This window comes from Rhinolophus hipposideros (assembly GCF_964194185.1).
Source record: "Rhinolophus hipposideros genome assembly, chromosome: 21".
Classification (NCBI taxonomy): domain Eukaryota; kingdom Metazoa; phylum Chordata; class Mammalia; order Chiroptera; family Rhinolophidae; genus Rhinolophus; species Rhinolophus hipposideros.
The window spans coordinates 10,389,194-10,415,089 of NC_138067.1; the positions used below are offsets into that span (position 1 = coordinate 10,389,194).

The following is a 25,896-nucleotide window of genomic DNA, read 5'->3' on the forward strand; positions in this document are numbered from 1 at the left end:
CTGTAAGATGGATTTGATGTTATATTCTGATTCCAGAGGTGTTTTGTTTGTTTGGGGGTCAGGAACCTTGGCTGTCCATGGGTCCCCAGTCCACATGTTGCACTGCCCCGTCCATCCCCCTCCCAATCTCTTGCCCTCTCGTATTACATGGTAGCAATGCCCATTGCCCCGCCCAGGACTCACTGGTCAGCGGGTCGATGCTTTGGGGGAACTGGTACTTCTTCAAGGGGCGGCTTTTGAACTTGCAGCAGAGCATGTCACAATAATGCTCCTCTTCGGCCTGCCCCCCCTCAGCAGGCTTTGTGTCCGGGGCCGGCTCTGGGGCTTTCTTGGCTGGGGCTATGGGATAACACTGGTGACCATCTGACCCCGCCCTGAGGTTCAGGTACACAGACCCCGGACCCGAAGTTGAGGAGACTGGCACCATCCCACAACCGGCTACAAGCGGTGTGTGCAGAAACCAGGGTGTTCTCTTGGAGCAAACCTCACAGCTCCCGCTCTAACAGCCACCTGGGCCCCTGTCTACAAACCCTTCCTGGCTATCAATCTGGAACTGCTGAAAATGAAGTGTTTCTGAACAAGCTGGATGTTCCAGTGAAGTGTTTGCTTGTGTATCTGTGTTTGGATAGCTTTGGTCTTCTCTGAGTGCTGGAAGCATTTCATACCCAAAATTTCTGCCACTCAGGGTCAGAAATTAGGGAAACATTGCTCCAGCTTTCTCAGCACAGAAATCTCAGCTCCTTAGTCTCTAAAACAAGATGCTGAATGGGACCACAGCCTCCCTGTGATACTGGTGACCTAGAGGTTGGCTCTTATAGGTTCAATATGGCTGTTTCTAGCTTTAGGATTGTGAAGTCAGGCTCTGCGAGGTTCATTATTGGCATCGTGAGTTCTAAGGTGGGGATGGGCTTGTCTCCTTTGAAAAGACCTAGAACCCACCCCGCACTACAACAGAGCATATTTCTTATTTCGTCCTGGTACCTTGAGAGCAGAAAACTTTCAGATAGCCTCATAAGAACATTGCAACTGAGGCCTCTGAAAAATAAAACTGTGTAGTTCTAGAGTGGGTTATGGACACCATCTGAGTGTGAGGTCACAAGACACACCCAGGGTGGACCACCTGCCTGCCACTGGGGAAAAAGGCAGAAGGGTCAATGAGGGTACTCGCCCTGTAAGAGGGGGAGCCAAGTACAACTGGATCATTGGTCAGAGATTTGACCTTCCCACTCTGGGAATACTGCTAAACCCATACATATAGGAACCCCAAAATCCAGAGAGTGGGGATCTGAGCTTATCTCAAACACCTCAACTATTTCCTTGGGGGGCCACCCTGACCATGAGTTGACTGGGGCTTTTGGGTCCCCATCCCCCTCCTGGATGGGCGGGCCATCCTCAGCTCTGGACTCACAGGGCTTAGGGCTCTCCTCGTCGGACGTGACATCGGGGTCGATGAGCTTCTCCTTCACCTTCTCCGTCCGCTCCTTGAAAAGCTTCACCAGCTCCTGGAGCCGGTCATTGATGATGGCACTGTTCTGGCTGGCAGTGGAGGATGCCCGGTCCTGGCCACTGGAAACACCACCCAAAGGTGAGCGGGCTGAGTGGGAAGGGACCTAGTGCCCCCAGGGAAGAGCTGAACAGCATCTGTGTCCCATCTGGCCTAAAGGACGTGAATCCTGCTCCAGTTTTTGTTAAACCTGCTTTAATATCCTCTAGGAGGACATTCAGTCTGCAGATAACACCCAAGGGCCCAGCTTTTAGAAAATGTACCACGCAGGCACTAATTCAGATGGGCAGATCTGAAACTTCTTTGCTTCCACTTGGGATTTAGGAGGGAACTCAGTTCAGGGCTGTTAGTTCCAGTTTGGGGTTCATGTGAGATACGTGTCTGGGACAGATTAGAGAGGGGACAGGGCTACTTTTTCAGGCTTCAGAAATAGCTGGTGGAAAAAACAGGGCAGATACATTATATATCTTTTTTACGTATAGAAATTTAAACCTCCAATCTATGGTGATGGAAAGAGAACTGACTCTGGGTGGTGAACACACAATGTGAGATATAGGTGATGTAATACAGAATTGTACACCTGAAATCTGTGTAACTTTACTAACAATTGTCACCCCAATAAACTTTAATCACACACAAAAAAAAGAAATTTAAACGGTATGCACTCAAAGCAAGCGAGAGAGAGAGAGAGAGAGAGAGAGAGAGAGACAGTCTGCCTGACGCCCCACGCAGCCTGAGCTGAGTGCCCTGGGTGAGGTGACACGGGCCACTTGAATGGGCTCTGCTGAGTGGCCTCACTGGGATCATCTCGCTGAGCTGAGTGTCACACTGGTGTTTTCAGATCGATCTTTTTTTTATATGTTGAGTCACCGAAACTCAAGCCAGCTACTCCTCTTGTGCTCAGTTGAGGAAGCCAGGCTGGAAACAATCAATGTGAGGATCCTAAAGAGAGATGGAGCTTGGGCGTGGTGGGGACATGAGTGGCTCACCCACATCCGTTATCTCCTGTGGGGCGTAGACACCGGCATGTCGACGCCCCGCCAGTGACTACGTTTCCTGGCTGTAGCCACACGAGCTCTCACCAGTAGAACATGAGTAGATATGCTCCGTGCTACTCCAGGTCTCCTTATCCAAGAGTGGCCTGGCATTCTCCCTTTCTATGGTGACCAGCAGGATCTGGGGAGCCATCCGAAGGTGGTAGAACCTCTGTAAGCTGGGTCCCTAAGCAACTGCATGGAGCAGAGCCTTCCACTGACCCGAAACACTCAGCGAGTGACATGACTCTGACATATGGGACATCTTCCTACTCCTTCAGCCACTGAATCTTTGGGGTCTAAATGTTACAGCAGCTTAGCCTACCTAGCTAATACACGGGTCTCCCTATTCACCTCCTTGAGAGTTTCCAAGGGTAACTTTTATTATTACGACTGATCTCTGCCTTGTTTCCTGATATTAAGCCCTAGCCCTGTCTTTACCCTACTGTATCAGATGTGAGTCCACTGTGTGATGAAACAGACCACTGGAGTGTGGGTGAGGTTTGGGTGTTTGTTTTTTTAATTGCTTCTTTAACTTTTCTGAACTTTCCATAACTCCATTAAACATAAATTCCAAAAGTTATGTATAGAAAGAAAAGACTGGAAGGAAAGCCCAGAGCGTCCTGTGGCTACTCCAGGAGCTGTGGCTGAGAGCAGGATGGAGACGCCACACCAGAGCCCGGGGGTGGGGTGGGGGGGACTCACCATCAACTCGGCTACTCAGGCAAACTCTTCAGGAAAACATCTCCCATTGGCCCAGCGCTTGGGACAGTTAGACGGCAGAGACACAGGTCCCAATGCCCTCGCAGTGAGTGGCCTCTAAACATTGTTCCACACACCAGCTGCATCAGCTCACCTGGGGAGCCTGGAAAGATGGGATTCTCCAGGGCCCACTGTCTGAGCTGCTGATCCAGCAGGCCTGGGGGGGCCTAGGTGTCTGTATTTTTAACAAGCTCCCCAGATTGGGGCCCCCGGATATCCTCATGGTCCTTCCTCTCCTCACTGACTCTTTCAGGGGTTCAGGGCCAGGAGCCAAGCCCTGCCTGTGGCTCCCCTCAGCCTCTCCTTTACAGCAGAGCCTTTGCACAGACGACTCCTCCTCTGAGTGCCGCGTGTCATGCACACAGCTCGCTCCAGAGGGTGAATGCGCCCTTTCTGCAGGTTTTGTAGAACTCCCAGGCCAGCCAGAAGCAGCCTGGGCAGCAGACCCAGCCCTGTCTCACTGCCCAGAAGCCGCTAGCAGAGTCGGCCTTGTGGTTGGTTTTAAAAACATCCATGCTCCCCCCACACTCCTTCCTCTCACCCACCCATCCCCACCCAGCCTTCTGACTGTGCGATGCCAGAGGCCGTCCCCACTCACTCAGTGCCCTGGGGGGTGGGGGTGTCCGACCAGGCCATCACAGGGCTCTCAGCTGGGGACAGCTCCTTTAGCTCTTCAGCTTCGTCATCTGGGGAGGGCAGCCTCCTCCTGCAAGGACACAGGCATGGAGGGGCCTTCAGCAAGAGCAGGGGCCCTGGGGAAAGTGAGCCAACGTTTGCCCCTGCAGATCACTCAGAGCCAAATCCTGGGTAGGGGATGGGACAGGGGATGGTGCTGCCTAAGGGTCATCACTTGCCTGCAGGGACACAAAAAGGGAGAAGGGAGGGACACAGCCACTCTGTGGACCTCAGTCTCCACATCTGTTCAATGGCCTGGCATAAAAGTCACAGCACTGACACGGTCTCAGGCAAACCTGAGTTTGCATCCAGCCCTGCCTCTTACCAATGCGTGACCTTGGCAAGTTACTTAAACTCTCTGTACCACCTCAGTTTCCTATTCTGTAAAATGGGACTAAATCTGCCCGATTCAATCAAATACTTATCACTCAGTTAGGCCTCAGCTTAAGTGTCCTTCTCCCTTTCCCCTCCGAGTCTAGTCTAAAGCCACTGGCCTCCCCATCTCACCCCACTCCATTCTCTATCACACCACGCTCTCAGCTACCATGAAGATCTGGGGGCTCTCATTCCATCTTCTGGAAAGTCAGCCTCCTTCCCTTTGCAGATGTGCACCAGGTAGAAAAGTAACTGTCCATGGAGTCCAGTTTCTAGTTTGTGGTAGGACCTGGGACAAGTTCATCCCCACCTGGAGCCCCAGGTTCCCTATCTGAGGAATGAAGACTAAATTATCCCATCACTCAGTCCCAGTCTGCCATGAGGTGTTATATTTGGAGACACTGGTGTTTAGGCTGGTGATGTCTAGGTTTGAATCCACCTGGGATTCTTTCATCCTCAACCCCGTGACTCTGGGTTCTACCAGTAGGGCTTCTAGAGGGACACAGTAGGAGGGATGGACAGCATTTGCTTTATTCCAGAAGGCTCTGAAGCTATCCTGTTACCTTCTGCCAACTCACCTAGGAGAGCAAAATTCATGGATTATCTCTTTCACACTCTAATTAATAGGACGGCCATGCACACAAGAAGAATGAGGTCAAAGTCCCACACCTGGGACCCAAACTCAGTCCTCCTGTGCCCAGCCCGGTGCCCTCTCCCAAACCTGGAAAGCACATGCTGCCCCTGAGAATGATGAGCGGAACTAAATCAGCAGCCAGCTCCCCCACCACTTCCTAGGACCTGGCCCCGTGCTCAGCACCACACGTGCAGTAACTGGTTCGGTTTTCACAACAATCCTGGTAGACAGGTGGTGTTTCCCATCATACAATGGGAAAATGGAGGCCTTGGAAGGTTAAATGACTTGCCTCAAGCCTTCTGTCTGGTAAGTGCTGAGCTGGGATTCACTCCAAACCACGGCCTTCAGCTGTGAGAAGGGCCATGCCCATGTGCCCCTCTGTCAGAGCCTGTGGTTTTGGTGGCTTTTCTGCTCCCATCTATTGCCTCCAATGCTCATTCCATCCCTGACCATAGGCAGCCCCACCGGCCTCCCCATCGGGCATCAGAATTCTCCGCTCTAGGGGCCCAGCTCAGGCAGAGGCTCCCCTAGTTTCTGGCAATCACATTCTACTTAGCACTCTCTGGAAGAGTCTTCTTTGTTTGTTTGATTGCTTGGTCATTGTCTATCTCAGCCCCACTAGCATGTCAGTTCCTTGAGGGCAGGTCCCTGTCAGGCTTCTCCTTGATTCATCCCCAGCACCTAGAGCAGAGCCTGGCACCTGAAAGACGTTCAGTGAATGTTTGCAGATGAAAAAAATGAGTGAATGAATGAATGAATGATAGGGATAAGAGGAACCTCACAGGCCCAGCCCATAAGCAGAAGGCAGGAGGCCTGGATTCTAGTTCCAAGTGATCTTCGTCCCCTCCCAGCCCCCCAATATCCACCCCGACCAAGCCTGTACAGTTTCCCTATCCTTATAAAGAGAACAGAAGGAGGTAGACCAGATGTCTCCAACCATAGTGGCATCGTTTCTTCTGCTGTCTCTGTTCTGTATGTAATTCAGTGAATTAAACATGAGGACTGTTGGAGCTGTGATCTGTGTTCTGAGGCTGGGGAAGATTATGACTCTTCTACTTTTAAATTCTGAGAGTCCCCTGCTTGTCACATCTAGCCATCACCATTCTGGAAGGCTCCAGGCCTCTGCTGAGAAATTACTCAAAGGCCCATGGATGAGAGCAAAAATTAATCAAGGAAAAAGAATCATCTCTCAATCCAGCCAGTGCGGGAGAAGGGTTGGTAGCTCCTCTTCAGCTTAAATATAGTCATTCACAAAGCACTCTGCTGTACTTCGCAGTCTGCCTACAGCTGTATGCAGGACCTGGCTCAGGTCGCCCAAAACCAACTCTAACCACGCAGCAACAAATTGATCTCAAGAGGCATAAAAATGCATGCAACCTTGACCAAGAATCCCACTCTTGAGAAAGGAGCCTAAGGACAGAGAGCAGAAGACCAAAGAGCTGTTCATAGCACGATTGCGAACAGTGACCAATAAGAGGGGATTTAAGTCCATTCTGGCACATGGAACTGGAAGAATGTCACACAATCATAAATGTGTGTTAAAACCACACAAAAGTATGGGCCCACAATCAAGGAATGAAAGAGAAAACAGGAAAATAAAAACACCACCTAGTGGGATGAGACTATCGATGATTATTTTTCTAACGTTCTTTGGTATTTCCATTGTATTATTTATAATAAAACAGGGGTGGTGCTAGAATTTAGCCTCACCACATTTCTTACCCCCTTCTAACAGACAGTTGAGGGTATCTGGGACAGGGCTTCCCTGGACAGTTCTCTGTAGAGCCCTATGCCAGGAACTAGGAGAAACAGCAAGGGGGTGCTTAGTTCCCACTCTAACACCAACTCGCTGAGTGACCTTGGACCAACTGCTTTCCCTCTCTGGCCTCAGTCTCCTCATCTGCCAAATGGACAGGTGACACAGTGCTGTGAAAAGCCCAGGAAAAGCATAAAAGTTAACCTGTGGGTCCCTTCGGTGGATCCCGGGACCGTGAGGGTGTCAGCTTTGGCGGGAGAAGGTGATGGCAGCTGGGGTGAGGGTGGGTTGTCCTCCACGATGGGGGGGTGGCTGTCAGCATCAGCATATTCCACCTGCACTTCTGGGTGCTCTTTCGTGGCAGGCACTTGGGGAGAGGAAGGAGAGGACAGTCAGAGAGAGAGAGAAGCCATGTCCCAGGGGCCTTGGTGTTCTTCAAGGAAGACACGAAAGGATGTTTGGAGCAGCCTATGGCAGCCTCACCTCCCAATGGGGCCCATAGGACAGCTCCATGCGGGGGGTGCAAGAATGCAGAGCCCGGTGACCTCTGAGGACCATGTCACCCAGCCAGCCACCAGTCCAGGAACCACAAAAGAAGCGATGATGCCATAGAAGCCACTGGAGCGCCTAGATACAGCCCGGAGTCCAGGTCTCTGAAAAACCACCTGGTTTCCCTGGGTCTGAAGAAGCATTAGGACGCAAGCTTGGGGAAGGGGGGTACCCTGGGGTCCTCAGAGAGGGCATGGGGAGCCTGGAGCTCCCAAGTTCTAGGACCAGGCCTAGCACAACCTGGATCAGCTGCTTCTCCTCTCATGCACCCAGTTTCCCCATCTCAAGGTAGGGGTGATGATACTTTCCCAGGCAAGAGGGCAGGGGGCAAGAAGGTACATGGCCTCACACTCTTAAAGGGCCTCAGATGCACACATTTGGAAGTTTCCTCTAGTCAAGAGTAATACTTGCCTTTGTAGTGTGTGTTATCCATGTTTCGGTACCTGTTTTGGTATTTCCTTGTTTTTGTGTATGTCAGAATTCATTAACCCAACCCCTCTCCCAACCTCTGAGAGGCCCAGTGCCACATCTGCCATCTCAAGAATCGGGTCCTCCCTAGGAAGCCTGGGCGTGGCCCTACTTCCGGCTTCGTTATCTTCGCCAGGGACTGTGGGGACAGGTCTGCCCTGAGGCGGAGTTCGGAGGATGCCGAGGGGCTCAGACGGTGCCCCGACTCCTAGGCACACGTGGGCAGGACCTTCCCGTAGCAGCCAGGTGCAGGCCTGGGTACCAGCAAGGCAGGCATACATCCCCTAAACGGGGAGGGGAAGCATTTGGAAACACGGGGATATGTGCCTTTATTTTTCTTTGATTTAATACAGTTTCATTTTTCAAAATGTGCAGTGGGTGGGACCTGTTGTTCATGCATCTTCACCAGCAGCTGGGGCACCCCCATCCTTGGTGTTTCTGGTGGAAATGACTTGAGCTCTAGGCTTTGAAACTAGTTCAATAAGCCCTGTACTAAGGAGCTCCTGAAGGGAGCTGGCCGAGGAACTACGGGTCTTCCGTCTCTCAGAGACAACAGCTGGGGTTATACGTTTATAGTTGGGCACTTCCTCACAGAGCTGGTCATATGTCACTTTGTCACACACGACTCCGTTCCTGAGCTTGTCCCAAACGTTGCCCGTGGACCACGTCTTCTTTCTGGCCTTGCCCCCAGATGTGTTCGCTGGGGCTTAGTCTTCCTTGGCCGGCATCTTTGTTCCTCTTGTCATTCATGGGCGGCATAGTGAAGCTCGGAGAGCAGACGCTACCACTGCTGTCTCGCTAAGATGTCCTATGGGACTTTTCTTTGTAAATGGCCACCATGGGGACAGCCAGTACTTTGTGGAGTTTGGTGGAGAGAACCTGAGCAGGCCTCGAGACTTCAGGGCATTTGTTTTACCAGGCCCTGGGCTCCCAGGAGAAGAGGATGAGCAGGAATTGAGAAGTTTTTAAAAACTGAAGAAGTTTTGTTAGACTAACAAGAGATGCCCCAGGCTACGGAAAGCAGGAGAAAGCGTGAGCAGAGGGGACCTCACCCTGCTTCCTGGAGAGGTGAGCTGGATAAGCCTGGCTCCAGAGTTTAAACTCTTATTCCATCCTGAGGTTGGGGACCAGCACACACAGAAGTGGCTGTTTAAACAAAACCTCACTGGGTGCCAAGAAGCGTCATTGAAATGGGGTTAATGATCTTACTATGTGCTGTCATGCAGCATCTAAAGTCATTGAGTGTCACCCCACAGCCGGTTCAGTCCCCTTTCCCAATGTGTCACTGGGAATATTTTTCAAAGTGTGGGGCTCCCTAGGACCAGGGATGACACAAGATGACGTTAGATGGCACAGACGAGGTAAAGCACGGCATATAACGAAAATATTCCTCCCATTTCAACTTTCTCTAGACCCTGAGTGCCCAGAGAAGGAGACTCAGGTGAGCGCTGCTGTGGCCTTAACACCCCTCTGCCTCACCCTACTCCCCGTTTGTGGCTGAGAGAGCGGGCCCCAGCTGTGATCATATTTCACTAGACACTAACAACACGACTTGGTTTTCAGTGTACTTGTGGTTACTTCTATTTCTGCCTCTTGTTGATGGCAAGTCATGCTGGTTTCCCATTTTAATGGTAATGTCGAGTTTCTTGTTTGAATACACTGAATTAAATTTACAAAGCGAATCCACTGAACAAAAACCAGTAAGCAAATAAAAGTGAATTGGTACAGACTATAGCACAAATAGAGTGATATTGGGGTGGAAATCGGGGCGGGGTGGGGGGACCCTTTGGAGTGAGTGGGTTTTGGGCTTGCCCTGAAGACTGCCGCTGGGTGTCCTCCTTCGTCATGGGGATGACGGTGTGCCACCTCACTCCCACTCTGTGCCCACGCCAACGCAGGAAGAGGAGAGAAGGTAACAGTGGATCATGAAATGTTCAGTTCTGCCTGCTTGCTGATCTCAGAGGCAGCCTTGCCCAGTGTCATTCAAAAATAAACAATCAAATCAAGAGGGAAAGTGGGCAGGCCTGGCTTGAGTAAGGTAGAAAGTGACAGGGGTTAGCCCAGAGGTGCCAGTGTGTTCCTGAGCGCTTTGTCATCAGGCAGCAGCAAGAAGCAGGAGCCCGGAGGCCCCTGAGGGGACCTTGTCACAATTAAACGGATCCAGGCAGGCTGCATTGGCTCCTGAGGATGTTTCTTCTCCTGGTCTGCCTGTCAGCACCTGGGAGCCTCTCCTTTCCTGAAATGGAATTTTCAGGGCAGATATCAACGGTCCTCAGAAATTCCAGGTCCCAGCAAACTCTCAAGATCAGAAGAGTCTGTCTGCAATGAATCTCCACATTCTTCTTCTGTTCCATTCCTCTCCACTGTTCCCCTGCCCAGCTCCCTGCCCCAAGCCTCTTGACCTGGAGATCTGAGTGACTTGTTTAAACCGGGATCTGAATGACTACTGGTATAGAAAAATGACAATCTGAAGAAAGCAATTGCTTTCTTCAAAAGAAAACGGAAGAAACGAATTTCCAAAGAAACAAATTGCTAACTGTGGAATTTTAGGCACAGAGAGACTGGCACTAATACCCCTCAAGTCGCCACAAAGCACGATGAAGGCTTTGGTCAGCAGAGGAGGAAGATCCATGGCCCCACACCACGCCCATGGCTCCCACGCGGGGAAAGCCCAAGCCATGCAAAGCACACACCACGGCACGAGCATGTGGGTGGCTGAGCTCACACTACCGAGGCGACGGACAGCGCTCCTGGTCTCCTTGGCGAAGCTGGAGTTGGACAAGGCCGTCCTCCGGGAGACGAGCACAGGGATGCGGGTGATTGGGGGGTAGCGGGGCACATTGGGGAGGTGGTCCACCAGGTTTGGGGGGGCCAGGCTGGGGGCCACCTGGCCAGGCAGCTGGTCTTGGACCAGGCGACTCAGATCCGTATCCTGGCCTGGTTTGGCCATGGTGCTGGGGCCAGAGGGTCTCAGGCAGAGGCGCGGCCCTGGGAATGGCACAGAGGAGCACAGAGTTGGGGGAGGCAGGGGAAGTGGGGCTCCAGCCCGGTGCCCACCTGCAGTTGCAGCAGCTACACCCAATGTCTGGAGCATCACACTCGTCCCTGGAGTTTAATGGCGAACACACCACCATGTCATGTGGCTGGTCTGCCCTACAGCTCTGAGGGACAGCCCGGAGGCCCCCAATGCCTGTGCTCTCTCTGCTGACCAACCACCAGTAGCATTTCTCACCTAGGCTCAAAAAATCAGAATCAAAGAACCCGGAACGCCTCAGACCCTTCGACTCACAGACTCAGGACTCAAACTTTCCTCGCCTGGTAGGATTTTCCATTCCAAAGAAACCCCTGAGCTTAATTAATTTCACTTCAAACAGAAGCAGTAACTTCTCCTAGGGCCCTGGTTCCCAACTGGGCTGCACACAGAATCACATGGGGAGGTTTAGAAATGTCTGATGCTGGGGCCCATCCCAGAGATTCTGATGTAATGGTTTGGGGTCAGGCTGGGCACCAGGAATTTTAATATCCCCAAATGATTCCGATATGCGGTCATGTGTGAGAACTGGGGCTCAAAGCCTCTCAAACACTAATGTGCAGACAAATCACCAAGGGTCTTGTTACAATGCAGATTCTGGATGGGGCCTGGGATTCTGCATTTCCAAACAGCTCCCAGTGACAGCAAACCTGCTGGTTCTAGGTCCACACTTTTGAGTAGTGGCAGAAAATGGCCGTGCCTCAGTGTTTTTCTCAGAGTGTGGTTCCCAGACCACCTGCTTCCAAATGACCTGAGGAAGGGGCAGAGGCAGCCCCATGGAACCCGAGTCTGTACCCAGGTGAGCCTGGCCTTATCTATCTATGTGGGTGCAGACTTAGTAGGTTTCCTACAGATGCATGTTGAAATTGACAGGGATATTTTTCAAAGATGAGATGGGGGACAAACTCAAGATGCCGGGTTTAGGATACCTGGCTCCAGTCCCGTCTCAATCCCTGGCCGGCTGGGACACAAGCATCATGGTACAATTACTGTTTCTTCACTCAGTGTCCAGATGTCCTCAGCTCCCCTGGACTCTGTCCCTCCAGTGTCTGGGGTCTCAGGATCGGAGGCGGTGATACATAATAGCAAAGTGCCTGTGCTGGGTCCAGCCTGGAGCTCTTAGCAGTAAGAAAAAGCTCATTGAGAGATGTGGAGTCTAGAACATGTCCTTAGCAAGCTCTGGCCCCAGTTCTCACTCAGATATGTCCTGTTTGAGCCAAACCGCTGCTGGCTGGTAGCCCGGAAAGCTGTGTTCTCAGTGAGGGAGGTGACAGGCAGGGTTGGCTGGGAGCAGGGTTTCCCCAGGCCTGCTGGAATCCTGGAACCTCAGGGTAATGCCCCTGGAGCCTTTAAAATACATCACCAGGCTCTGACAATGTGGCCCCAAGACCCAGAGGAGGGGTTTGCCTGAGGATGGGACAGGTGAAGGGGTGTAGGGAGGGTGGAGATGGAGGGATAGGAGGTAGTGTGCCCTGTGCCAGGTTGCCCCCAGCCTGAAAGTATCCTGGACATCCTATAACTGTCCCCCCCCGCCCCACCACACACAACTACCTCCTGAGCTGGCGTCCACGGCCTCCTCCTGCAAAAAATAAAGTGGAAACAGAGCTGTGACCATCAAGCCCCTGCCCAGCCCTCACCCAGCCCAGCCCCTGTCAGGAGATCTGCCTTCAGGGGTCCTCATGGGCCCCAAGTCTACTCCTCACCTGCCCAGCCCGCCAGGCCCTGCCCTCCCACTTTCTGAGGCATCCAGGGAGATGGCCTCCACGCTGCAGAGGGCGGAGCACACAGGATCCCCAGGCCCCAACACTTGGACTTGTCACATGTAACAAGGGGCTCTTATGCAGCTTTGCGTATGTGGGGACAAAACAACTAAGGCACCCCCACAGGCTTCCCCACCGGGCACTGCACTTTACAGTGTACAGCCATGTACCACACTCTGTGGAGGGGGTTTAGCCCCAGTTTACAAAAGTGGCCACTTAGTGAATCGGAGGTCCAGAGCGGGGAGGAGACTTGTCCAGGGTGACACAGCCAAGTGGGGACTGAAGTGTAGGTCCCCCACCCTCAGCTGTGTCACCCAAGGCCCTTGCTAACGCCATCTGACCCCTGGGACAAGCAGAGCTTCGCGAGACCCCCCACCCTGCTCCCCTCTCTCTGGTGAGCTGTCACCATCCCCTGGGGGACCAGCCCCTTCGGCTTACACCCGTGCAGGCCTCTGAGGGAGCCAGGTGCCAGGCCTGGTACCAACCACTCCATCCATACCTGGCGTGAGGCCCTCTGGGGCTCAGTCCCGCCCACACGGCTCAGGTCCTCACCGGCCTGCGTCACCTGACAGCTCTCCAGCAAAACACTGTGACCCAGAGAGGAAGAAGGGAAGGGCTGGAGTTAGGAGTGTGAAACGTTTCCTAAACCCTGCTGAGTGCCAGCTCTGTGCTGGGAGCTGGGGCCCACATATGCCCGAGAATAGGTCCTTGCCCACATGCCGCTTCCAGCACAGGGCGGGTGGCAGACCCCATGTCTTGCTAACCATCTCCCAGTCTGACATGTGCTGCAGCAAGGGGCTGTGAAGGGCACAGCCACAATTCTGCTCCAGAGGAGGTGGCCTGTGAACTGGGCCTCAAGGATGATGAGTTGACCATGAGAAATAGGTGAGGAAGGGCATCAGGGAAGGGGACTATCATGTGCAAAGAAAGCACGGAGGACGGTTTGAGAAACTGTCCTCTGGGGTGTGACCAAAGGGCGCTGGATAGTATTCAAAATATATGACCGGCATTTCCCCTCTGAGAGTTTCCAGGCAACCTTCGTGATGCACGCAGGGCAGAGAGTATGAGAAAATTGAGGCCCAGAGAGGTGAACTGACCTGACCAAACTCCCACAGAAAACCTGGATTCATCATCCTCTATTCTTGGCCCTCCCGAGGTGGGAGGGGCGGTGGGGCCAGATGGCAGCCCCAGTCAGTTTGGAGTCAGCAGCCTGGGAGCACAATCAACCGGCAATCGTATTGTCGCAGCTGCTCCCACAGGCTGTGTGCCAGGCTCTGGGCCCAGTACTTTTCATGCTCAGATCTCCCTGAACCCTCACCCAAATAACCCTGAGAGACCAGGGCTGCGACTCATCTCATTCTAGCTTGGAAATCGGAGTCTCAGAGAGGTCCAGTGGCCTGTCCACGGTCACACAGCCTGTACAAGGAATGTGTGGATGAAACACAGGTGTCTCCGACCCCAGGGCCACATACTTAACACTCTGCTGCCTGCCTCTGAGTGTCTACACAGCAACACGTGACGTGGAAGAGTGAGGTGAGTATCTGGAGGATTCAGACACCTGTATTTCTCTTCATTGTATGGTTATTTCCATCACGTGGGGCCCGAATTATCAGGGACATACTCTCTACCCTGCCCAAGAAGAAACAGATTGCCTCAAAGAGATTCCAGTTACAAAAGCAAGAGCACGTTATGACTTTCATGGGGCAGGGTCATGTTAGCCTGCACGGGCCACTTTCTCCATAAAAATACGTTAAAAATTGTATTTTGTGACTATATTTACGTGAAGGTTCTTATGTTCGTATTATATATTAAAATATTCTTTTCCATCTAAAATGTTTTTGTTGTTGTTGGCCTGATTTTAAAAGAAATTAAAAGATTCTTATGGGCTCCTAAAAGTATTATGGGAACTATGCCCTCCTGGGTTCTCAGAGCAGACAGGCCCAGGAAACGAGCTTCCCAAAGTCTACTCAGAGGCTTCTCTGGGTCTTGTTTATTCCAGAATCAGCCAGGAAGTCACTGAGTGGCCGTGGACAAGTCACCAGGAAGCTGCCTCTGGTTGCTCATCTGTCCGTGGACAAGTCACCCTTGGGCTGCCTCTGTTTGCTCATCTGTTAAGTGGGTAGGACTTGCCCAGCCTGATTTATTTGGGCAAGGTCAGAAAGGCCACTGAGAATCTCATGGAAAAGTCAAAAAAGATTCCCCGTGTCAGGGGTCATTCTCAACTCTGGTCAAGACTGGTCAGCAGCTTTCCTTTTCTGTGGTGTCAAGCGTTCGCTTTGGAGCCAGCCCTACCTGGGACAGAAGCCCAGCTCTGCACTCTCTGCCAGGCACCCCTGGACGTGTAGCGTACTGTCTCTGAGCTTCTCTGGGCTCTCTCGTCTATGAAATGGGGTTAATAACAGATGCCTTAGCACTGTGTCTGGCATAGGAAATAGTGCTAATTGAATGGCAGCTGTTATAGTGATTGTTTTTGTTATTATTATTATTATTAATCCCAGAGGAGGCAGCCTTCATCAGGGTTATGAATCACGCACATGGATTGTGGAATGTTTTTCACAAACATCTCCAGCTATTGAGACACCTACCCAGCCCTACCATGTTGCTGCCAGCACCAGCAGGGGCTGTCCTGGAACCTACGTGCCTAAAGCCATGCTGCCCCTGGTCGGCAGTATGCCCAGAGCCTGCCAAGAGCCCCTCCTGCCTGTTCCAGAAGTATCAGGCCATTGACTTCTAGAAGGTTGCAAACCCCAGGGAATTCCAAGTATAGGATCAGGCTGGCTGAGGTGGGCATCCCAGAGGACCCCCGGCTCTCCAAGTTAATGGTGCAGGGAGTGGCAGCAGCAGCCAGTTTGCAAGGCTTTACAGCCCACTCCTCCTTCCCCAAGTCACCCAGCAGGCTGTGCCCCTAAATTAAGTTTCTCACTGTTGCATTCAGCAGACTCTTCAACTGGCACTCCAACCACAAAAGAAGGAAGGAGGGGAGCCCTTAGGAGGAACAGCCACCTACTTGGGTCTCGCTGTCTTTGCCGACAAGGACGCCCATGGTGCAGGTATTCAGCTGGGGACAACGACATTCATCCCAATCCCCGGGACAGTGCATACAAAGAGACTTTGGAGAGTACCAGCCCAGCCCCGAGCCTGCAAGACTGGCTCTGGAGCCAATGTGGCTCGAGTGGTGGATGAGCCACTGATCTTTCCTGCTTCTAATCAGATTGAGAGGATGTGCAGAGAACTCTACAGAAACACCCCAGGGAGGCCAGGTGGGGACCAAAAGGCTGCGGTTGCTAGGAAAAGCTGAGCTGTTGCCAGCAGAGACCAGGTCGCTAGGCGACCATCTACCCGTTACCAGGGCCCGCACGTCATCAGTAACCCCAGTGCCTCTGCAAAGCAGGCCAGGAACATCCTTCCCCAGCCTGTGACAGCCCAGCTTCTTGCCCACACCACACCCTCTGGCCCTGGCTCTGGGATCACTCTCTTAGCACAGTGTCCCCGTCCCTACCTGAGACCCCGGGGCCTATAAGTTCCCTGAGTTTGAAACTCTGGGCAAACATTTGTGTGAGAGTATGTGCGCCTGTAGCATTGTGGCTAACTGCATGCATGTGCTGGTGAACACGAGCATGCATGCAGTGTGGGTATGTGCAAGTGTGTACGTGTGTGCCTGTGAGTGTACATGTGTGCACGAGTGTGTGCTGTGTGTGCTTGTGCGTGTATGCAGGCTATGCATGGTATAATGTGTTCCTAACCTGTCATGTGTGTCTGTGTGTGTATGTGCAGTGCAGAAGCATGTGTATGAGCATATGTACCTGTGTGCACTGTGCACAGAGAACACGTGTAGTTAGTACATGGGCATGTGTATGAGCACATTGGATCACTGGCCTTCAGGGGGGGTTTCAGCTCAAGAGCAGCGGCCCAGAAAGGGGTTTTCAGGCCTTTGTGCTGGGCACACAGGTTTAGTGGGGGAACAACTTCCCTACTATGTGCTCCCGTACATAGAGGCAGGTGGAAAGCAGAGAGCAAGCAAGGCTGCACTAAGGAAGCTGGGCAGCGTCGAAGGTCCTCTCCTGAGGAATGATTAAGATCTAGTCTTTTAGCACGTTTGATGATTATAACTTTTAGTGGTTTCTGATCTCCATTTTTTAACCTTTACTTAACTGGACTCTTGTGTGTGTGTGGATGTTGAAAACTTTATGGGTGTGGGTGGAGAATCAGCCACTGGAGCAGAATCCAGGAAGACTTACAAGGCATCAGAGGCAACCATAGGACTGACCACTGGGGAGGCTGCGAAGGAGAAAGACAGCTCTGTGTCTTGGCTTTGTTAATCCCAGGAAGAACCGGGAGCCCACTGCGTGTGTCCGTCCATCCATCCATCCATCCATCCATCCATCCATCCATCCATCCATCCGTGCATTCAACCAGCTACTGTTCTAGGCTCTGGGAACATGGCAGTGAACACCATAGACGAAACTCCCCACCCTCATGGAGCCGGTGCACTCCATGTTTCTCACTGTTGCATTCTTGTACATATGTGTGTGTGTGGGGGGGGTGCTGAGTAGTGGGTACTGAGTCCCAGGTCATTATGAGCACAGTGGGGGACCCCAGCTTCCCCAGCCCCTCTGGTCAGTGCCCCGTGGCACACAGCACAGAAGAAAGGAAGGCATTCCTACCCCAGAAGCCAGATACCCCTCCCTGTAACCCCACCTCCCTGGGTCACCCCTTAGCCAGGGGCACAGCGCCTTACTCAGGGTCCTCCTCCTCTTCCTCATCTTCCTCCTCTCTGTCCTCTTCCTCATCTTCCTTCTCTTCCTGGATCTGGGGCAGCCGCCTGAGATGAGGTCAGAGGCAAGAGGTGAGCCCACCTGCAGGTGCACCTGAGCCTACCTCCTGCCCCATGTTTAGTAGGATGTCCTGCAGCTGAGAGACCAGATCTGGCCTCCTCAAGCAAGACTCAACCTGGGGCCTCCCACCTGAGCAGCCCCGGGCTCTCTCTAGCAACAAGGCCTCTTCCCGGCATGAAGGGCCTGTCTCAGCCCCCACCATCCTGGTGGTGACCTGAGGTCAGCCCCTGACCCTCTCTGGGCCTCAGTTTCCCCATCTTTGTAATGTAGGTCATGGACCAGAGAACCCGAGACATCTTGTGGTGGACTCATACGCATGGACAAGAGTGTTTATTGTAGAATTGCTTATAAATAATACCATTTTGGAATTACCCTAAATGTCCATCAATAGTGGACAGGTTAAATAAATTCTAGCACATCCATATAATAAAATACAATGGCAGCTGTAAAAGAAAATGTGGATGATCTCTACATACTGAAGGTGGAAAGACCTCAAAGTACGTTGCTGAATGAATAAAGGTGCAGATAGGTAGGTTCATGTGATATGCTATCTTTCGTGCAAAAAAAAAAAAAAAGAAAGAAAGAAAAGAAAAAGAGGGGAGTCCATCCATGCTTGTGTATCTTCAGATGGTCTCTGGGACGGCACAGAACCTGGCAGCTGCTGTGCCCATGGGAAGAAGGATGGGTGTCTAGGGGGAAGGGGAAGGGAAGGCAGGTTTGGTTCACACTCTATGCCCTTTTATGCCTTTGCTTCTACACTACGTGCTTATTATCTTCCCCATCATTTGTTCAGGGCCTTCTCTGGCTCCTACCTGGGCATCTCCTCCCTGGCCTCGTTCTCCTCGTCACAAGCTGGAGCTGCCTCTGAGCCCTGCCGGCTGGTGCTGCCATCCTGATGCTCATCCTCAATGTCCCCTAGAGGGTCAACCTCCTCCAGGACAAGATCCGGCTCATCTGGCCTTCCAGGGAGGATGCTGACTGCAGGGGACACAGGGTGTGAGGGAGAGTGGGCTTGGGACTCCAAGTCCCAGGGACCACACAGGGAGCCTTGGCCATCACCAGCCATGCACCAGCTCTCAGCCAAGCAGAGGACATACCATTATCAGTAGGACCATTGGCAACAAGAGTGGTGCTAATGTGATGGGCTGAAGTCCACGATCGTTCACCCTATCTTCTTCCATCAGTTTCCCCCTCTTTTTCCTCTTGAGACAGAGCTTCCATTACAGGTAGTCTTTGTCTCCTTGGGGCCTCTTTGGAGTTTGTGCAGAAGCAGAAACAATGCTTCTAACCACGGTATTGCAGGTGATGCCAAAAGACCCAGGCTCAGGGTTCAACTGCCACATCCAGGTGCAGGGTGGCCTGGAATGTCCCAAGGGCTGCAGGGAGAGCTTCCCCACTGCCGGCACTCTAGATGCCACCCCCTGGTGACAGCATACTACACGCCTATTATCTCAACACCTGCTTCTGGGAGTCTCTCCCTCCTGGACCTAGAGGCTCCACTCTCCAAGGGGTTCAACTTTCTCATGGAGTTGGTCCCACCTTCAGAGAAGAGTCTGCAGTTTTCAACACTTCTCCAAGTGCCATGCTCCCCGACAATGAAAACACTGTGGGGCTGTGAGCTTGGCAGAAGTGGGTGCAGGGGCGTCTCAGGCAGGAGAAAGGGAGAAAGGGAGAGATTGCCTGGATACCAAGTGTTTCCAAAAAGCTCCAGGGGCCTTGGTGGCGCTCAAGCCAAGCATGAATTACTAACGGTGACTTTAAATGGAAGCTGGCCTCCAGTCTTACCCTGTGACTTTGGAAGTTACTGTTCATGGTGTAGAACAGTAATAATAATAGCAGTCACATTTATTGAGCACTTACTATGTGCCAGGCCCTGTGCTAAGTGATGTACGTGGTTTAACTCAATTAGTCCTCCCATCAACCTTTTGTAGTGGGAATAATTATTATCCCCATTTTACTTTCCCTCTTTTATGTTATACCCCATTTTACAGATAAGCAAACTGAGACACAGGTCAACACCTTTTATGGGGTGCTTCCCATGCACCAGGCATGAGGCTGAATACTTTCTAAGAGTCACCTCACTCCTGGCTCCCGCCTTCTGGCTTCTATGTACAGAGGTTACCCTGCTTCACAGAGGAGCGCCTGCCTCCCCACTAGGGAAACCTCCCACATACACCTTGAACTAGCCTTTTCCACACCTGGTCCTAGCTCCTCTGACCCAACAAGCAGCCCTGGGCTTTGACCAGGGAGGCTTCTCCACATGTGGCCCTAAATCCGGTAATGGGATGTGTCGTACGTGTCGTTCTATGTTTCTGTCCAACGATGGTACAGGTTCCTGCCTGACATAGCAGGGGACAGAACATCCCCTGGCCTGTGAGCTTATTAGCATTCACGGCAACCCTGCAGGTTGAGAACGGTACTCTTTCCATTTTATAGACCAGAGAGCTGGCTCAGAGAGGCTGAGTGACTTGTCCAAAGACACACAGGATGTGGGAGGCAGCGCCAGGTTGCCTGACTCCTGCCTCTTTCCCTGATGTGCTAGCCCAGGTGATAAATGTGCCCCATGAGGGCCTCCCGGCATTGGCGGCCTCTCCGTAATGGGTGCTCGATGAGCCCAGCATTTGGCGTCCAGAAGAGTTGATGTCTCCTTGCTTACATCTCCACTTTTCTTTTCATTAACCTTTTCTTTTTATGTTCCATTTAGTGAGTGAACATTTTACAAGCATTTCCTCCTTTCAGCTCTGTGCTAGGCCTGCAAGGCATGCCCTAAAACATCCCTGTTTTACAGTCAAAGAGTCTATGGTGCTAAGAAGGATGGTACCCCAGGTACCAGGCAGGAAGGGCAGCCCTAGGGCAATCGGCCACGCTGATCCTGACTCAGAGTCCCGAGTGGGCCTGGAGAAGAAAACACCGTCTCACCATCTTTCCTCAGGCATCTGATTCACAGCTGTCCTGGCTTTTCCGGGCCCCTCAGGTTCTCAGGTCACAGCTCGCCCATTAAAGCACTGTGGGTGCTCAGGCTCATGTGGAAACTGCTGCTCCATCCGGGGCTTAAACTTTGCCCCTGGAGTCCCTCAGGGGCATTCCACCTCCTGGCCAGCATCCTCTCTGCCAGCCTAAGGTGCCCCTTAGGGCCGGGAATGGGGCTCTGACTCCAGCTGTGAAGATTACCAGCCCCATCTCGGGAGAGAGCTCCTGTTTCTAAGACCAGCGGACAGGGAGCCAGGGGCACAGATTCCAGGCCCCCACTTGGACCCTGGGCTGTTGGCAAAGCCCAAGCCGTGGCTCAAAGCCTCCATCCTCTTTGGTAAGCCTAAGTCCAAGACACTTCAGATGGGGCCCAAAGCTCAAGAACCCTGCTTTGGTCACTTCCCCTGCTGCCAACGCTTGCTCAGCCTCAGAGCAAAATTTGCGAAGTCATTTCCCTGCTCAACCACCTTAAATGGCTCCCCATTGCCTACACCCTAGTTCCCTGAAATCAGTACCTAACTTTACCCTTCTGCATCAAGGACTTGGGATTCGCTGAAGTAGCCCCCACTCTCCCTCTCTTACCTGTAGGCATTTGCTCACTTGATTTCCTCTACCAGGCTGCCCTCCCCTCACCGCCTCAGGGTTCTCGAACTCAAAGGCCCGCCCTGCCAGGGGGTGGTGCATATGGGTGAAGTGGAGGGCAGGAGGCAGCCGCTGCTCAGACTGTCCTCACAAGCGTAGCGTGAGCCCATTACCACTGGATCTTCCCAGGTTTCGAGAGAAGCCAGACTTCTACGTAAAGCCACCTGATGTTTAAATGTTGGCAACTAATTCTAATTTTTAAAATCTCTCCTTGCCTCACACACAGACACCCGTGGGCCAGCTGGGACCCAGGGCAACCGGCTCAGGACTCCTGGCTACTGCTCCTCCCTGCAACCCCCGTATCACACCTCATTCCATCCTCCCACTTTTCAAGCCTAAGTGCTCATTTTAGCTTATCTGCAGCAGTAACATGCAATCACAGGTTCAACGTGCTAATTTATGCTTTTTAATATCTATGAAAGCATCTGTTGCCATCCACGGGTGGCTCTGACCCTCTGAGAGAGAAAACATGGCCAAGCCTAAGAAGAAAGCCTTGTGGGAAAATCTGTCGGGGGTGGGGAGGTGGCACCAAGTGTGTGGCAGGCACGGTGCTGTGCAGATGTCCCCTCAGCCCTTCCTTCACAGGCTTTCCCCACCTTCTGGTGGGAAGTCCTCCTGCTGTCTAGCCTAAGTGCCACAGGCTCCCCCTTGCTCTGCCTGAAAGATGCCGGCCTTGGTCCCCGAGAAGCAACTCTGGGACTGAAGGAGGTTGCTCTGATTCATCCTCATCCTGCCTGGGAGCCTGGGGAAGTTCAGGGGTCACTGTTCAAGAGGGTGGGGGGGTCGACGGCCATCCCTCTCCCCTCCCCTGCAGATCTTCTCTTCAGGACACCCTTCTTTCCTTCCATCCATCTGTCCGTTTGTCCATCTGCACTCTCCCAGGCTCCCTTCTCCCTTGTTTCAGAGGCCTCCAGCTGCTGCCATCCCTGAAACAAAGGAGAAGACAGAAGGATGGGTGGCTGGGTGGACAGGTAGAGGGAATGAATGAATGAGCGCCTGAATGAGTAAAGAATAGAGAGGCTGGGGGATGGCGTGGGGAGAATGGAGGGACACTCACCCCCAGACCCTTAGGGTCACCCTGCGTAGTGAGTGGGTTTCATAGTGTCCCCCCCAAAACAATCCAAGTCCTAACTCCTGGTACCTGGGAATGTGACCTTGTTTGGAAATACGGTCTGCGCAGATGTCATTAGTTAAGGATTTCAGGAAGAGATCATCCTGGATTCGGGGTGGACCCTAAATCCAGTGACTGGTATCCTTATACAGGAAAGGAGAGGGATATTTGACGGACACAGATGGAAAGGCAGAGACTAGAGGGAAGCTAGAAGCCCAGGGGCACCAAGGACGGCCCACAGCCACCAGAAGCAGGACAGGGGCGTGGACAGTTTATTCCTCGGAGCCCCAGGAGGAAATCAACCCTGCCAGCACTTGGAGTTTGGATTTCTGGCCTCCTGGACTATGAGAGAATACATTTCCGCTGTTCAGGTGCCCAGTCTGTGGTCCTTTGTTTTGCCAGTCCCAGGAAACTAATGCCCAGTTTCTGGCCCTGGTTTTGAGTTGCCCCATTGCTGCCCTACTCCCACCCCTGACCCCCACACTCCTGCACACAGGGAGGCCCTGTCCACAGCTGGCTGCGAATCCTGCCTCCCTCCAGAGGAGCAGAGAGGAGGATGAGAAGGGCCAGGAACTGTATCTTCAGAGCTCTCAGCAGCCCCTGGGAGGGTCTCTGTTTCAGGAAAATTTTTCTGTTCACTAACCTCAGCTTGACTGAGCAACTGCTACCAGGCCAAATGGACTCCATCTCTGCTCCGTGAGAACTTGCTTTGTGACTTTGGGCACGTCTCTGTCTCTCTGCCTGCCCCAACAGCCATGGGGGTCCCTGCTCTGTACCCTCCAGGATGGCCACAAGCTCCAGGAGACTGAGTGAGCCCTGCTCTGAGGCCTCCCCCTCACAAAGTAGTCACAATTATACACACCCCATCGCGTCCCATGGACGCTCTCAGACCCAAGATCCATAGTCAGCTGGCCTCCGGTCTGTGCTCCGGGTCATAGGGTGCTCGTAAAGACCACCATCAGCTCAGTGGGGCTGGGGTTGCACACATGTGAGGAGCGTGTCATGGGGCTTGGGTCAGGGAGGAATAGGGCCACCACCCACAGGCCCTGAACTCTGCTTTGCTCACCTCTAGCTCTCATCACAGGCCTGGCACATAGCAGGCCCTCCATGGCCCTTTGTGGATGGATGGATGGATGGATGGATGGATGGATGGATGGATGGATGGATGAATGGATGGGTGCTCTGTACACCACATGCCTTTTCAAAGGCCATGAGATGAAGGAAGACCAGATTTTGGACCCAACCATCCCCTGCTGGCCTCAGTCTGCCCCCCAGTCCTGGCGCAGGGCTAGCATGAAAGGTAGCATGCACTTCCCCAACCCATCCATAATCTGGGGGTGCCCTCCCAGTTCAAGGGAGTTGGAATCTATGGGATGCAGTTCTCCAGGGAAACCCCATCCCTCTCCTCTCACCCCCCAACCAGGGACTCTGCTTAACCAAACCCACTGGCCCAGCTGCCAGGGCGTCGTGGGGAGCTCTCTCTGGGTATTGTCAGCAGGAAAGGAGGCCCATCGACTTGGCCTCAGAACTGTCTCCTCTGGATGGAAGCAGGAAGGCAGGCCAGGTCTCCCCCCCACCCTCTCCCCAGCCCCCAGCAGGGGCTTCCAGCCACCATCTGGCTCTGGGCCATGCTCTGGCTACCTGGCCAGGCTGACCTGAGATGGGGTCTACAGACCATGGGCTCCCACAGCCCCAGGTTAGGAGACCCTGAATGTGCCCCCAGAGCAAGTCCAGGCCTGGCTAGGAACAGCCCCCCACCCACGCATGCTCAGACCCAGCAATCCTCCCAAAGACACACACAAGGATCCATTCACATGTCACTTACTAGTTTGCACGTCACATGTCACAGGGGAATCAGGTTCCTACATAGGAACGAAGGGGAAAACAACTGCTGTGGCCTCCTCACCGGCCTCCTGCTTCAACGACCCCCCAGCTCATGCAGGTGCAGGAGGGTTTTCCCCCTCCCCTAGGATACCCACAGAAGATGCCCTTGCTTCTCTGCCCCCCACTCCTATCCTCAGGGACCTCACCTCTCTGTGAAGGCATCTCCACGGATTAATCTTTCCTGCCACCAGGGCCCCCTTTCCTCCTCTTGGAAAACTCCAAAGCTAGGCTTCCTCTGCCACCTGCAGAGGCTGCACGAATTCAGAGCTTGAGGGCTCAGCCTGCAGGGAAGGGGCCCTGAGGCTGCCTGTCCAACTCCTACTTCCCCGGACTGGGACCAGGCCTCCTGCCTCCCAGTTCCAGGTGCTTCTATGAAGGTGTCCAATTGCCCCCAAGAGAGAAGGGCAGAGACCGACCAGGTTCTCGGAGAGGGAGAGGAAGAAGAGACATGGACATACTGGAGCCCTAGATTGTCAAGATGCACACAGAGATCCTGGCTTCCTTAGAGCCCCACTTCCTCCCAGAACATTTCAGCTCTTTCTTTTCTCTGGACCTTCCCACATGCCGATCCTCTGCCTCAAGGGCGCTTTCCAAACCACCTGCCTTCACTTTCACCTTCCCACTTTGTACTTCTTCAAGTCTGACTTTGCAGACCGCCTCCACTAGGAAGCCTTCCTTGATGCTCCCTGGACATGCCTCCTCTGCACCCCACATCCTCTCTGCTCCCCATCATGGAAGCACCTCCCCCACCAACTGTGCAACTGGGACCTCCCAACAGGCAGGGCTGGGCCAGCACACATCACCCCTGTGGGCAGTGCCTCAGAGACCGTGTGTGGAATGAACGTGAGCTGTTCAGATAGGCAGGCTGGGAGGCTGGGCTCCCGCTGCAGGCTCCCTTCTTCCTTCTATATGATTGCCCCCCATGCTCCACACCGGACACCGGCCAATCATCCCACCCTTGCCTGAGCTCCCAAGACCCCCACCACCACCACCCAAGGTCCCCACTCCTCCAGCGCAGCACCCACCTGCTCCCCAGCCTTCCCACGGAGCACTGGCTGCGGCAGGGCCATCTCCAGCCTGTGCAGAAGCCATGCCACCAACCTGTGGGTGGGAGAGAGCAGCCATGTCCAGGTGGGAAAGTGAGGCCAGAGTCAGATTCCGCCTCTACCCCTCGCCCGCCAAAGGCAGACAGCAAGCCTGCCAGAAGGCAGACTGGAACCAGGTCTCCCCGCAAAGATTACTGTTCCCCTCCCTGGCCTCCCTCCGTAAGTCTCTGACTGCTGCTCAAACGCGCATGGTTAAATAAAAGCTGGAACATCCATATAATGGAGCACCACTCAGCTGTGGAAAGAATAAAGCAGACCTAGATGCATAAAACCACCTCGAAGATATATTATCAGGTGAAAAAAGCAAGATGCAGAACAGTATATGTGGTTTGTTATTGTCAGAGGAGCGTGAAATGTTCCGACAAGCTCGTCTGTGCCTGAAAACTGGGGAAGGAAGAGAAGCTGCCGATTCCGTTGCCCTGGGAAGGGGCCCTGGAAACCCCTTTCAGTTTTCTCCCAGCGACATGTGTTACTTTTACAATTTAACAAACTAGTTTCGCGCAGATTGGGTGTTGGGCTGGGATGGAGCACAGATCCTGCAGCCCATGGAAGGTGTGGCATTTGGGGGCTCACCTGGCAGGGTCTCTCGGGGGCAGCAGGGAGGAAGCCTGGAAGTCAGGCTGGGGCTCTGGAGTCAGCTCCTCTTCGGTCTCCAGGGGGCCAGGAATGGGCAGGGAGAGGCTCTCTGGGGCCTGCAGCTTGGGCTCCGTTTCTAAGGGTGGTCCTGGGGGCTCTAAGCAGCAGAGAACAGGAGACTAAAGATGACATGGCAGGGCTCCGTGTGAGCCCTCAGGGGTACA

At 53.2% G+C, this 25,896-nt stretch overlaps 1 protein-coding gene across 1 annotated transcript in view; it reads right to left on the reverse strand.

The window, feature by feature from the left end:
• Positions 1 to 25,896, reverse strand: part of CNGB1 (cyclic nucleotide gated channel subunit beta 1) — a gene marked incomplete at its 3' end in the record, with an annotated part of 58,467 nt that overhangs the window by 26,575 nt on the left and 5,996 nt on the right. The window contains exons 5-16 of the mRNA XM_081030915.1: positions 25,670 to 25,851; positions 25,016 to 25,091; positions 23,932 to 23,968; positions 18,196 to 18,361; positions 13,048 to 13,135; positions 12,340 to 12,367; positions 10,483 to 10,745; positions 7,870 to 8,041; positions 6,945 to 7,107; positions 3,899 to 4,006; positions 1,409 to 1,566; positions 184 to 339 (exon numbers count right to left, since the gene is read on the reverse strand). Of these exons, the coding sequence (XP_080887041.1) occupies positions 184 to 339; positions 1,409 to 1,566; positions 3,899 to 4,006; positions 6,945 to 7,107; positions 7,870 to 8,041; positions 10,483 to 10,745; positions 12,340 to 12,367; positions 13,048 to 13,135; positions 18,196 to 18,361; positions 23,932 to 23,968; positions 25,016 to 25,091; positions 25,670 to 25,851 (1,597 nt within the window). The remainder of the gene's footprint in view (positions 1 to 183; positions 340 to 1,408; positions 1,567 to 3,898; positions 4,007 to 6,944; positions 7,108 to 7,869; positions 8,042 to 10,482; positions 10,746 to 12,339; positions 12,368 to 13,047; positions 13,136 to 18,195; positions 18,362 to 23,931; positions 23,969 to 25,015; positions 25,092 to 25,669; positions 25,852 to 25,896) is intronic.